The sequence below is a fragment of the Xiphophorus hellerii genome, chromosome 9 (assembly GCF_003331165.1).
Source record: "Xiphophorus hellerii strain 12219 chromosome 9, Xiphophorus_hellerii-4.1, whole genome shotgun sequence".
Taxonomy (NCBI): Eukaryota; Metazoa; Chordata; class Actinopteri; order Cyprinodontiformes; family Poeciliidae; genus Xiphophorus; species Xiphophorus hellerii.
In genome coordinates, this window is record NC_045680.1 from 20299305 (window position 1) to 20313016 (window position 13712).

The 13712-nt window shown below is 40.1% G+C and overlaps 2 protein-coding genes and 1 long non-coding RNA gene across 4 annotated transcripts in view; 2 read left to right on the forward strand and 1 right to left on the reverse strand.

Annotated features, from left to right (window-relative positions):
- Positions 1 to 4640, forward strand: part of ddr2a (discoidin domain receptor tyrosine kinase 2a) — a 33694-nt gene extending 29054 nt beyond the window's left edge. For both annotated transcript variants that reach the window (XM_032571619.1, XM_032571618.1), the window contains exons 12-17: positions 1042 to 1274; positions 1394 to 1521; positions 1649 to 1846; positions 1924 to 2158; positions 2807 to 2956; positions 3041 to 4640. In XM_032571619.1, the coding sequence (XP_032427510.1) occupies positions 1042 to 1274; positions 1394 to 1521; positions 1649 to 1846; positions 1924 to 2158; positions 2807 to 2956; positions 3041 to 3172 (1076 nt within the window). In that variant the 3' untranslated portion in view covers positions 3173 to 4640. The remainder of the gene's footprint in view (positions 1 to 1041; positions 1275 to 1393; positions 1522 to 1648; positions 1847 to 1923; positions 2159 to 2806; positions 2957 to 3040) is intronic.
- Positions 1456 to 11944, reverse strand: LOC116725523 (uncharacterized). Its single transcript, XR_004340413.1, has 3 exons — positions 11839 to 11944; positions 9599 to 9745; positions 1456 to 1544 (listed from the first exon to the last, which is right to left on the reverse strand). It is a non-coding gene; the product is annotated as an uncharacterized LOC116725523 (long non-coding RNA).
- On the forward strand, positions 6993 to 12451 carry hsd17b7 (hydroxysteroid (17-beta) dehydrogenase 7). Its single transcript, XM_032571630.1, has 9 exons — positions 6993 to 7865; positions 8966 to 9172; positions 9308 to 9400; positions 9601 to 9715; positions 10381 to 10575; positions 10655 to 10768; positions 10872 to 10928; positions 11015 to 11113; positions 11230 to 12451. The coding sequence occupies exons 1-9, from the start codon at positions 7831 to 7833 to the stop codon at positions 11344 to 11346; spliced, it is 1032 nt and encodes a 343-aa protein (XP_032427521.1). The 5' UTR covers positions 6993 to 7830; the 3' UTR covers positions 11347 to 12451.
- Positions 12452 to 13712: the final 1261 nt, after the last annotated feature.

Here is a 13712-nt window from a genome sequence, read left to right on the forward strand (position 1 = left end):
AGAAGGTCAACTTCGTCCACATGTTTGCTGTCTCCCCTGTCAGACATGTAGGAAACAGGACTTCTTCTTGTGCCCCTCCTGTCCTCTCTTTCATAAAACGTAGATTTGCTTCCTCAACTAAGCCTGCTTTAAGCAACACTGACCTGTCTGTTGTGTTTCTTGGTCTTTATGATGCTATTTGTTCACTAAAACACTCTAAATAAAAAGCATGGAGACCTTTATATTAAACTGAGATGAAACTACACATAGCAGTAGTGTATTTATCAATGAATTGACATGTAAGACAAATGGTTGCAGTGGATTTTATTTTAGCTGAATCCAACTTTGATCAAAAATGTGCTTAACATATTTGTTAAGCTCCCAATGCTATTGCTGTCTGAAGAAATGCACCAGTCCCTGTCAAAAACAACCAATCAGAGCCAGGAGAAAAGTCTTAGTGCTGTCAATCACAATTGTGTACAAACTACTCAATGTGCAAATTGTGGAGAAACAACTTATAACAGGAAAACTATTTATACGCTGTCATCGGTGGCTACGCTAACTAGCCTGAGCATACCTGGCAGACTGTGCTAACGATAAGAAGCTGTAATGTTGCAGAGAGCAAGGAGAGTGAAGGGGGGGTGAACAGCAGGTACATGAGGTGATTGACAGTATAAGATCCTTCTCCTAGCTCTGATTGGTTCTTCATAGTTAGCACAGAGAGAAGGCAGAAGAGCTTGTTTTTTCACATATGTCAAATATGTAAAAACAAACAAAAAAAACATTCTTTTTTATTAAAGTTACATACTGCAGCATTAAAGGTGCTGGACAATAATGTACACCACACTTTTCAGATTTTAAGATGTAATGTATGCAAAATAAACATGCAGCTTTCCGTCGTATTTCACAAAAAATGCATGATGTGTTTGTCTAGCTAGCCTGTACATTACAATCAAATACATTAAAGTTGGTGGTTATAACGTGAAAAGGTTCAAATATTTTCCCATGAGAAGCGTCCATCCTGTTGTGGTTTCAGCTACTGTGTCTCATGATGTGTTGCAGCTTCGGCCGCCACTGGAGCTTCAAAGTCCACAACTCAAACTGTGGTGCAGGACGGCGCCCCCCACTACGCAGAGGCAGACATCGTCAACTTGCAAGGCGTCACCGGAGGCAACACGTACGCCATCCCCGCGTTGACAATGGACCTGTTGTCCGGGAAGGACGTCGTTGTGGAGGAGTTCCCGCGAAAACTGCTCGCATTTAAGGAGAAGCTGGGAGAGGGCCAGTTTGGAGAGGTGCGAGTTCTCTACTTTCCTGCCGTACATACAACTTCACTTAAAAAAAAAAAAGCACGAGCAAATGTTAAACCCCTTAATTGTTTGTTTGTTTGTTTTTTTATCCGTTGCTGGTTCAGGTGCATCTTTGTGAAGCAGAGGGAATGCAGGAGTTTATAAATGAGGACTACTTATTTGACGTCCCAGAGGGCCAGCCAGTGCTAGTGGCTGTGAAGATGCTCCGCTCAGATGCCAACAAGAATGCAAGGTGCGCTGCTTTCGTCGTTAGAGCTGGAAATATAACGACAAATGAAAGCAAACATGAGGTTACTATTCACCTGATTTATATAAAAATAAACTTAAGCAACTTGCGCAAACTTTTTCTACATGGACAGGAATGACTTCCTGAAAGAGATAAAGATCATGTCGCGTCTGAAGGACCCCAACATCATTCGTCTGCTAGCCGTGTGCATCTACAGCGACCCGCTCTGTATGATCACAGAGTACATGGAAAATGGAGACCTCAACCAGTTTCTGTCCCGCCATGAACCCGAGGGACAACTCGCTCTCCTCAGCAACGCACCTACTGTCAGGTCAGCCAGCGACCATCGCATTTCATTTGTAGTTTTGTCTCCCCACCACATGGTGACGTCTCTCATCTCCCCTTCAGCTTCGGTGATCTGTGCTACATGGCCTCCCAGATAGCCTCGGGGATGAAGTACCTCTCCTCCCTGAACTTTGTCCACCGAGACTTGGCCACACGGAACTGCTTGGTGGGGAAAAACTACACAATAAAGATAGCTGACTTCGGCATGAGCAGAAACTTGTACAGTGGCGACTACTACCGCATCCAGGGCAGAGCGGTGCTGCCCATACGCTGGATGTCATGGGAGAGCATCCTGCTGGTGAGGGCCGCTGCTGAAACACGACTTTGTACCGGGCGCAAGTTCTTAGCTTCACTACTTGAGTGGAAGAAATTTTCCTACTGGTCAAATATTACTCCTGTAAGAGTAAAAGTAGCTCTGTCAAATTATTACCTAAGTTGGAGAACTGTAGTATGAGCTTTAAGTATTTAAATTTCACTGGAGTGTAGTGCTATTCTGGACAGATCCCAGATCATCAATAATAATGTCTTATATTTTTCTAGCTTTTTTGGATGCTCAAAGACACTAGGCAGTTTTATGTATTATTCATTCAAGTCATAAGGCAACACTACTCGGACAAAAAGGGTTCTTCTTCTTCTTGCAACCGGTTAAAGCTGCACATTGCCACCCATCGCTTAGGGGTGCAGTGTGTAAATTTACTGTGTGTTAGAGTAACACAATAGACACTACACAATAAGACCAACAGAAGTAACATGATGGAAATTTAATGGTGTAAAAAAAAATTCTGCATTAAAATGTAGTGGAGTGAAAGTATTAAGTTTTCCACAAAAATCCTTCTCAAGTGAAGTGCAAGTTCTCAAAAGCTGTACTTAAGTGCTGTATTCAAGTAAATCCACTTTGCTACGGTTGCGTCGAACCGCGTACAACGCAACATCTCCGTTTGTGCAGGGTAAGTTCACCACGGCGAGTGACGTCTGGGCCTACGCCGTGACGCTGTGGGAGATCCTGAACTTCTGCAAGGAGCAGCCGTACTCCCAGCTCACCGACGAGCAGGTGATAGAAAACACAGGGGAGTTTTTCAGGGACCAGAAACGACAGGTGAGGGCGACTAAACGGTTTTAATTTCATGAGTGGGGAAAATAATTTAGCGATGTATTTCATGTCTCGCCCTTGATCTCGCAGATCTACTTGCCTCAACCTGTGCTGTGTCCGGCCTCGCTCTACAAGGTCATGCTGAACTGCTGGAGGAGGAACGCCAAGGAGCGGCCCTCCTTCCAGGAATTACACAGAGCCCTGGTGGATTTACAGCCTTAAGCCTGCGTAGTGTTTAAGACACTGTAGAGTCTGCGCAAATCTCTGGAGAAACTGATGCCGCAGGATGTCCAGGTTTAAGCTACGCTCCTATTCAACAGAGACAGGATGGGAGGCCACCTGCTGGCTCCAAGCTACATTTTCGAGGACTGAATAATCTAGGTTGATCTGTATTCCAGTTAATGCAAAGGTTTTATTTTTATGAAGCATAAATTTAGACAAAGTACTTTATCACAGTTTGAAAAGAGAGGCATGAACTGTCGGGTGGGTGTGGAGGAAGCCAACATTTAAATGTAGCAAGAGACATTTGGCACTTTTAAAACTAAACACTAAAAGTAGGGAGACTTGTGTCTGGACATTTTTTTTCTTTGTTGCAGAATTGTTCTTGGGGAAAAAAAAAAAGAATCTCATACCTGTTTATGTCCCCTACAGTGGTGCCACATTCAAAAGGAAAACGCATTTATGCATTGAACAGCAAGGTTGAGTACCAGGGTACTGTGAAGTCGTCACTTGTTACCCCACAGAGGTTTATCAGAGACTGGATACAGGCAGGTTGGTTTGACCGGCCTGCAGGCCTGACTTCAGACCCACTGAACACTTGTGGGATTAGGTTGGGCATAATAAATATCCTGAAGTCACCAAAATAATCACATCGTCCAATTTAAGACATGACAAGGATGTGCCAGGATGTTAAAGTGGCAACATGTCTTGTTTTTCAGACCTCCATTCTCCAATCCAACAGATGACATCAAACAGGAGTCGATAACAAAATATACTGAAGAGAAGATTTAACTTGTTTTTTTTATTCTTACAAATGTGGCCCCATTTAAAGCGAAATAAACAGACGTTGAATAAGTGGAATAAGATTTGCAGCCTACGTTCCAGCATTTTTACAACAAAGCAACAGTTCACCAGACCTGAATTTCCTCACTATTTCTGTTTGGTTTATGTCTAAATGCAATGTGTATTAAGTGGTTTATATATCCCATGTTACAGTGTTGTTTGAAATACTGCTTTCTTGTCTTTTCTTTTGGAAGACTGCTTGAATGTAGAAAGGGAAAGTGCAGTCAATGATTCCTTTCATATTTGATTATATTTTAATAGTTTCATCATGTTCAGAAAAACTTCATACACACAGAGTAAAAATAACAATGAGTGCATTTTTTTTCCTTCTCCCTGCCATTTTCCTGAAGTAGTTTTAACAAGTGTACATGACTGTGTATTTCCAATAGATATGTTTAAATTTCATGTATCATTTTTTTTTGTATCAGTATTTATATATTGACTTGTGTTTATGACTTGTTTATAGATGTGCATAAGAATATGCACTCAAACCAGAGTGTCATATTTGGTTTATTGCAGCATTTCTTCTTCTTTGATTTGGATATGTTTTCTTTCTGTTGCAAAATCTGTTGCGGCATCCTTTTGTCTGCAGTTGAATATGCTTTGAAGAAATCCCGTTGGAACTTCGTGCTGGGTTGTTGTCGTGTGTCGTGTGTTGATGCAAAGCGTGTGTGTGCAGCAGGTGGGATTAGAAAGACAGTAAGTGTTTTCTGCAGGGATCCTAGACAATCAGGAAAAGAGAAAAGTTTGATCTAAGTATTTTCCAGAAGAAAGGCATGAAGAAGAAAACTCCTTGGGACATCCATCCATTCGTTTTACAAACACATTAGAAAAGAGTCACAAGTTGGGAAAGTTAGGAAAATATCACGAAAGATTTACAAGATACTATGGAGCCCTCTAGGGGACATGGGGAATTTTTTTTCTTTTGCGTTACCTCGCAATACTTTTGCGTTCCCTCGCAAAACTTTTGCGTTACCTCGCAATACTTTTGCGTTACCTCGCAAAACTTTTGCGTTCCCTCGCAATACTTTTGCGTTACCTCGCAAAACTTTTGCGTTCCCTCGCAATACTGTACTGGTCAGTTATGCAGCATAATTGAATACTGCAAGCCTTTCTTACGGTGGGCGCCGTACTTTATGCTTTAATATAAGGTTATGTGAGGTATTTCCATGAATGTTAGAATCTTTTTGTGAAATATCTGAAGTTTTATATCTTTCTTTAGGATAGAAAGGCGCCACAAACCTACGATATAAACAGAAACTTTCCGTAAGTAGGAAAGAAATAAAAAATACAACCTAATTTGGACTATTTCTGAGTTATTATCGCTGGTAATAAATAATCTGACAGTTTTGATTGTGTCTCTGTTGTGTTCGTAGTCTGAATGGTTTAAAGAGCTGCTTTCAGTGCCGCTCCATCTTCACCTTAACAGACATAAACATGCAGGAAAAAATAAATCGAGTTTCAATCAGTGTTTTGCACCAAACAGTTTTTATTATTAACAAGTTTTTATTATTAAAAACACAACAAACTAATGATGGTAAAGGGCCGCACTGGGTTAACTCGGGGAATCTCATCTGTCCGTGTATCAATCAACTCCAAACCTTTTCTTTGTTCTGTCACAATTATCGATTTATTCCATTTTGATCATCAGGCTCCAAACTTTGCAAGGACTGACCGCGCCGCTCACCGCTTCCTCATACACACAAAGCCAGTATCCTTCCCATTCATACCTGGTGACGTCACTCCCAAGTTGACACACCTAAGTGTCAAAGCCTCCTGCTCCTGTCATATCAATAATTACTTATTTCATTCATATGGCTCTTACAGAGCCTCAGTGAAAACTTGTTTATTATTATTAACTGTTTGGTGCAAAAAACAAATTGAAAATCGATTTTTTTTCCTGCATGTTTATGTCTGTTAAGGCTAAGATGGAGCGGCACTGAAAGCAGCTCTTTAAACCATTCAGACTACGAACACAATAGAGACACAATCAAAACTGTCAGATGATTTATTACCCGCGATAATAACTCAGAAATAGTCCAAATTAGGATGTTTTTTTATTTCTTTCCTACTTACGGAAAGTTTCTGTTTATATCGTAGGTTTGTGGCGCCTTTCTATCCTAAAGAAAGATATAAAACTTCAGATATTTCACAAAAAGATACTAACATTCATGGAAATACCTCACATAACCTTATAGAGCACATAACACCAGTTTTAAAGTCCCTCCACTGGCTCCCTGTAGCTCAAAGAATAGACTTTAAAATACTGTTGTTAGTTTATAAATCACTGAACGGCTTAGCACCACAATACATTAAAGATATGCTTTTATTGTATCAACCTTCCAGACCTCTCAGGTCTTCCGGTTCTGGTCTGCTCTGCATCCCCAGAACCAGAACCAAACGAGGAGAAGCAGCTTTCAGCATCTATGCACCACGAATTTGGAACAAACTTCCAGAAAACTGTAAAACAGCTGAAACACTGACTTCTTTTAAATCTCAACTGAAAACCCACCTGTTTAGAATTGTATTTGAAATGTAATCAATTACAAATTTATTGATGTAACTTGACTTAATGATTGATTCTATATTGCATTGTGATTCTGTGTTTGTTATGATGTAAAGCACTTTGAAATGCCTTGCTGCTGAAATGTGCTATACAAATAAAAATTTGATTGATTGATTGATTGATTGATATTAAAGCATAAAGTACGGCGCCCACCGTAAGAAAGGCTTGCAGTATTCAATTATGCTGCATAACTGACCAGTACAGTATTGCGAGGGAACGCAAAAGTTTTGCGAGGGAACGCAAAAGTATTGCGAGGGAACGCAAAAGTATTGCGAGGGAACGCAAAAGTTTTGCGAGGTAACGCAAAAGTATTGCGAGGTAACGCAAAAGTTTTGCGAGGGAACGCAAAAGTATTGCGAGGTAACGCAAAAGAAAAAAAAATCCCCATGTCCCCTAGAGGGCTCCGTAACAAGAACCCTGGTTCTAGATGTCTATAGCTATTTCTTATAAATAGCTCCTTATAATTAGGAGTTTTTTAGGGAAAAACTCCTAATTTTTTCTGCTTCAGAAAAAATTAGGAGTTTCACCATAACAATGAATTTTCTTGGATGGTTGGAAAGAGTACGGTCGATGAAGATCAACTTTAAGTGCATTAGTTTAGAGCTCATATATTTTACTGGCGCGTCTGGACTTCATGCAGCATTTGTCTCGTTGATTTTCTCTACTTGTTCTTGCTTTATGTTTTTATCTTTAAACACAAGCCCAGTCGTCTCACCCGTGAAAGACAATTGTGATTCTTCTTCTGCTTAGCAGGGTAAAAAGATATCGAGCTCAGGTTCAAATTGATACACTTTTATGAGTTTCATTGCATTCATTCTTCTTTCAATATTGTTAGAAGTGCAAAAAAAATGTGTAAAAACATCTGAATAAAGTACTAGTTTCTTTCATTTTTAGGATATTTTTGTATGAAAATGGTTGCATTTCTGCAAGATTTTGATTTGTTGTAAACAAAACTTAGACCTTGATGGCAAAAATCCAAATAAAAGTCCTAACCTACTCTTTCTCTTGGTCAGGACTCCTTGTTTTGCTCCTGTGATCCAATTTTTCAGTGTCTGGAGTGGGCGGGACCTTTGTGTCTGGGCTGAGGCGTAATAAGATCTTATTGGCTGGAGTGCTGCCTCAGGATCCAATCAGAACATGGGAGGTGGAGCTAAACTATGATTCCACAGAAGAGGAAACCAGTTCCTGAACCAGACGCGCAACCTTTTCCCCCCAGTTCTCCTGTCGCGCTACAGGTTTTGGCTTTACCAAGATGAAAAAGGTGGTTTTGGTGACTGGAGCGAACAGGTAACAACCCAATTTATAACCTCTGTTATGAGAAGCCCCGTACTTCACGAAACCAATTAAAAGTTCAATCATTTCAGGCAGAATAAAGTATTGTTCCTTTAAACATTGATTATATCAACTGTGTTGTCATTTTTAGTTAAATGTGTACTGATCTTGTTTTTGCGACCAATTTCAAATATCCTGTTTTTCTTCTTTTAAGTACTATAACAGCTTTAAAATATGTCTTTCTTGCTGTGAAAGGTCAATAATTTCATTAAAAAAGGAGCAGAGGAGACGTCACACTGTGTGTGTGTGTGTGTGTGTGTGTGAGAGAGAGAGAGAGAGAGAGAGAGAGAGAGAGAGAGAGAGAGAGAGAGAGAGAGAGAGAGAAAGTGGTCAGTGTGAAACAGGGTTTTACTATATTCAGCATATTTGCAATATGTGCGTTAAACATTGCTCTCAGTATTTCTAACAGAATGATAATCTTTTACCTTAGATTTGGGTTTTCCACAATGCTAACAATATATTAAAATCCTCCATGTCCCACAAGCAGACTGAGGTTTACAGCCCAAAAAGATCAAGCGACACAATTTTGCTTTAAAATATATATAGTCTTCATTTTATCTTCTGAATCGCTCAAGATCCATTTTGCCCTTCGGTGTTTCATACACAAAAAAAGCCAGGCATGAAACCACCAAAACTGCAACAATACGATATGATGGAGCAAAATGACCAGCACCTCCTGAAGTCTAGTTATGTTGTGGAAGCCTGAATGCACAGGAGAGCTGTCATATAAAACACTTTGAGAAAAAAAAAAAAACATAAACAACTTCCTATAGCATCTGTGCTTCCTCTGGCTTCTTTTTTAAACACCCCACTGATCCTGGAAATAGATCACCTTGAATTTTCTTCACTCAATAACAAGCACAGGCGTGGTGCTGTCACTTATCGGTGAAATGTTGGATTTAAGTCTGTACAAGAAGTTGAAAATTTCAATTCACCAACCATTTTCTCATTTCATTTCTAAGTTTAAAGCTAATGCATATGTGAGCATATAATTATTATATTATATCCTAATTGTATAGTTGTAACATTAAAACGGTCTAACGGTTCCCCTGCAGTGGCATCGGCCTCGCGCTGTGCGAGCGTCTCCTCTCACACGACACGGAGGGCCTGCTCCTCTGCCTGGCCTGCAGGAACGTGCAGCGAGCTCAGGCGGCGCGCGCTGCCCTGCTCGCCTCTCACCCTGCAGCCCAGGTGGACCTGCTGCAGATGGACACCAGCAGCGTCTCCTCTGTTCTCAGAACGGCACAGGAAGTCAAAGTCAGGTGGGAGGATGGACTTTTATTTTTTTCCCCTTTGAGGCATTTTCACAAAGAATTTGCAACACACTTAAGTCTACGTCTGCACCTCAGAAAAGTGCTACAGGATTCCATTTTTTATTATCATTTTGTCATTTTCAGGTACGATCGGCTGGACTACCTCTACCTAAATGCCGGCATCATGCCAAACCCAGAATTTGACGCAAAGGCCTTTTTTAGAGGCCTCTTCTCCAGGTAAATAACTGACTTCAGTCATATATTTGTAAGTAAAGACAAAAACAGAATAAATGAATTAAATTCAATGAATAAAATATTAATCTGTATCAAGGCCTTTTGCGGAACGAATTTATCTTTAAAGATAAATCAATAAAGAAAAGTAACTGGTTGTTTTCAATGCTTTCATCTCATTCATTTTGTTAAATATGTGCTTACAGTAAGGTGATCACTATGTTTGCCACCGGTGACGGGATTCTGACTCAGAAAGATGGTGTCACTCCTGACGGCTTGCAGCAAGTTTTTGCCACCAACCTCTTTGGTCACTTCCTTCTCGTAAGTCGCTGCTGCAGGATGTTTTGACTCCTAAATGATACAAAAAAACAAAGGTTTGCTTTCAGCCAGTCTCTGGTTTTCTGCAGGCAGCCTGTGTGTCCTTGATGGAAAGAAGCAAGGCTGACACTGAATCCGTTTGTCACTTAGCAACTGTCCTCATTAAAAATTAACAGCACATTGAGAGCCTAAGGTCACGGCAGACATTATTCAGCTCAATTTGCTTCTGCAGGGGAATTTATGATTGTATTAAGTTGCCATCGATGAGTGACTTTTGCGAGGTTCATGGTTGGATGGCAAGGAATCGTTGGTGCTATTGGTGCAGTGCAAAGTCTGTTTTTTTTTACCCTGTAAGGCTGAACTGAAGACAAAGCCGAAATCAGAGTTTTTCAGGATGATACTAATTTACGGTTTTCTTTGATCGTTTTTAGCGATTGCTATTTCTAATAGCTAATAGTATTCTTTGATAGAGGTAGTATTTTTATTTCTGAGCATGCACTAAAGCATATATCGCAAATATTTATCCAGTGTTTATTAAACTCAAAAAAGCGCAACTTCATGCTTTTGGTTCATAAAAATAAATTTGAGTTCCGTAGTTTGGATAGAAATGACCCGATTCTGAAGTTTTGGGGATGCGCATCCAGAATTGATTCTTTGTTTTGACCCAGATTAGGGAACTGGAGCCGGTTCTGTGCCAAGAAGGACGAACCTCGCAGCTGGTTTGGACCTCCTCTAGTAACGCTAACCGTTCCGCCTTCAGTCTCGAAGACATACAGCACCGGAGAGGAACTCAGCCTTACAGCTCCTCCAAATACGCCACAGACCTGCTCAGCCTGTCTCTCAATCAGCACTACAACAAGCAGGTTAGAAAATCAAAAAAGAAACATGTATTTAACGTCACTTAATGCTAACAAAATTAATCAATACGAGCCTTTGCTTTAGGGTTTGTACTCATCTGTCGTCTCCCCTGGATTTGTGATGACAAACCTGACCTTTGGCATTCTCCCGTCGTTTCCGGCCTTTCTGTGGACATTGCTCATGCCTGTCTTTTGGCTGGTGGGTTCAGCTTCATGAAGTGTGAGAACAACACGAAAAACGTCCATGCTTTTTTTTTTTTTTTTATTCTATAACGACAAACATCTCCTTCTCCTGCCAACAGATCAGGGTGTTTACCAACACTTTTACCCTGACACCTTATAATGGATCTGAAGCTTTGGTGGGTAAAACAAAAATGTTATCATTTAAAAAAAAAAAAAACAGCTCTGCGCAAATTCATGTTCTGATTTCTACCCTTCTTGGCAGCTTTGGCTATTTAGGCAAAAGCCTGAATCTCTGGATCCTTATGCTAAATACCACAGCTTAACATCAGGGCTTGGAAACAACTACACCCAACTACATAAGGTGCAGCAAGTAACTAGATGTTTTTTTGTTGTTGTTTTCTTTAAAATGTGAATTATGTTAAAAAAAAAAAAATGTTTAAAACAGCTAAATGTTATGTGGTGCTTTCCCATTTGCAGATGGACATTACTTTTGAGACATCAGAGTCGTTATATATCAAATTACTTCAACTTGAAAGTGACACAAGGAAGAAACTGGCAGAAACACAAGCTGCAGGCCCCTCACTGAAGACCTGAAGGAGCTGAATGATCCACATTCCACACTGAAAGAAAGAAGATGCTTTCTTTTTTTTCCACCAGCAGCTTGCAGGAAAATTCACACCCGTTGAACTTATCTGCATTTTCTATGCAACCTCAAAATTTAATGCATATTTTATTGGGATTTTATATACGAGACAAAAGCGTTGGATAATTGTGACGTGGGGGGAGGAGAGGATCTGTGATTATCGAAACAACTAAACAATTCAGAAATGTGGCTAACATTTCTATTTAGCCACTGCCTGCAGGTATTTTTTTGGGTACAACTACTCTTAAATTTTGACTCACTCTGTTTTGTAAAATAGTTCAACGTCAGGCATATTCAAGAAAACTCATCCAGTTGGTCATAAATTTAATGCAAATTATTCAACCCAAAACATTTTAGTGTAGCTTTTGCAGTATGTCAACAGGGTCGTGCATTTTCTGAAATATGGAGCAAATTATAAGAAAACAATAACATAAGAATATTACCGATTTTCTAGGAAGTTGGCGTCCAGTCATCACATTGCAATCCAGGAGGGACTGTTTGTAATCTGGTTATCAATCCCCAAATTATCCAGACAAAACGCAGCGCTGTCCGACAGCAGACTTTCATCGTCGTCATCATCATCGTCGTCGTCGTCATCGTCATCATCTTCCCAGAAGTTGACATATGTGCTCTGGGTGAGTGTCTCCGCGGTGTACGGCGGCGCGGCCACTTGCAGAAGCCCAGCGGCGCACCTGACGTCCCGCTGTGGAGAACCTGGTGCGCACATCCAGCGGCGCTGCCTCGGCTCCCCGGCTTGGTTTCCAGCGGCGCACTCTCCCTCCTCCGCTTCGCTCAATTTGGGGTTGCAAAACGCCCACACCATTCCGCAGAAGTAGATGAAAAATGTACCCATGACCATGACCATGAGCGCATAGGACTCTATCATAGCTTTAGTAACTGGAGACGTCATTTTTCTTTAAGGAGAGCAGGAGCATTGATTGTAATCAGAAGAAGCGGCTGAGCGGGTCATCACCGTGATCATGAATAAAGGGGGCCGGGCCTTATAAACAAGAGAACATCTGCTTTCAAAGTAAACTATTACAAATAAAAACAATTATTATTTTTTTTTTTTTTAAAAAGGGAGAACATAATTAAAATGTTACTGAATAGGCCCACCAATTTTTGAAGTGAGTTTGTTCAGTGGGGGAAATTTTCACGGGGTTGTAAATCCTCTTACGTCACTGTATGACTTTATGTGACACACAGTCCAATTTCACACAGCCACTGATCAATACTGGAAAGACAAGAGAACATGCCGTTCAAGTAATGTGTGCCGATCTTAAAATGGAGACATGGGAAAGCTGCCTCCTTCATGTTGATCCAACCTACAATCAGAGTAATAATTAAAAAGCTTTAAACTGTTTATCTTCACAACGGGGAAATATGATCATAATGGAGGTTTTTACAGAGAAGTGCAGAAAAGATGGACAGACTTTGTCTCTGCTCGTTTGCATAATTGGAACCAGTTGTTTGAAAGCGATGCAAGAGAAGTTTTGTTTTTTTGTCACACCATCACAAATTTAAAGGTGTGGAGTTTGTTCATCTGAGACTTTGACTAGAACCTTGCGCTTTGGTCAGATGAAACTATAAGATTTAACTTTTTGACCACAAACACTCCAAATGGTTTTACTGTACCGTGGAGAACTTGGGATGCTGTGGTGCCTGATGGGTCACCACTGGGTCCTTTAGTAGAATTATTAACCAAACATAAATCAACAGAATTTACTCATTAGGCCACCTTACCAGAACTTAATCCAGTAGAAAAGCTTGACCTCTTTTTTTCAATGTATTCTGTAACCTTATCAAATGTTAGGAGAAAATATATTTGAAAATGGGGTACCAACAGTTGTAGTCCTTGTGGTGTTGTTAAAAAAATTAATTTCTAAATGTGGTACTTTAGATTTTAATTTTTTTTCACCTGTAAGTTTTACTGTTGTGGGAGATGCAGTTTCAAAATAAATAAAAGACAGAATATTTTTGACAAATTTTTATGATGGAAAATGTGTAATAAATACTATTTATAAAACACTGGAGTTGAATTAATCTATGCACAAGACAGCCACGTGATTGCAAAAAGAGTGTGCATTTCTTAAAGTGTGGAAAATGTTTTGTTGAGCTTCTTTCATTGCTCCAGATGCACTTCACTGGCAAGCTGCATAAGCCTAGCATTTTCTCTGTCGTTTAATGGAACCCTCCAATTATGTGTTTTAACCACATGAACATTTTTTTAACCTGTTTAATTTTTTTCCTCAATACTCAATTGAGAGTAAACATATTCTACAAAATAAGTAAAGATGCTATCCACACCAATAAAAAA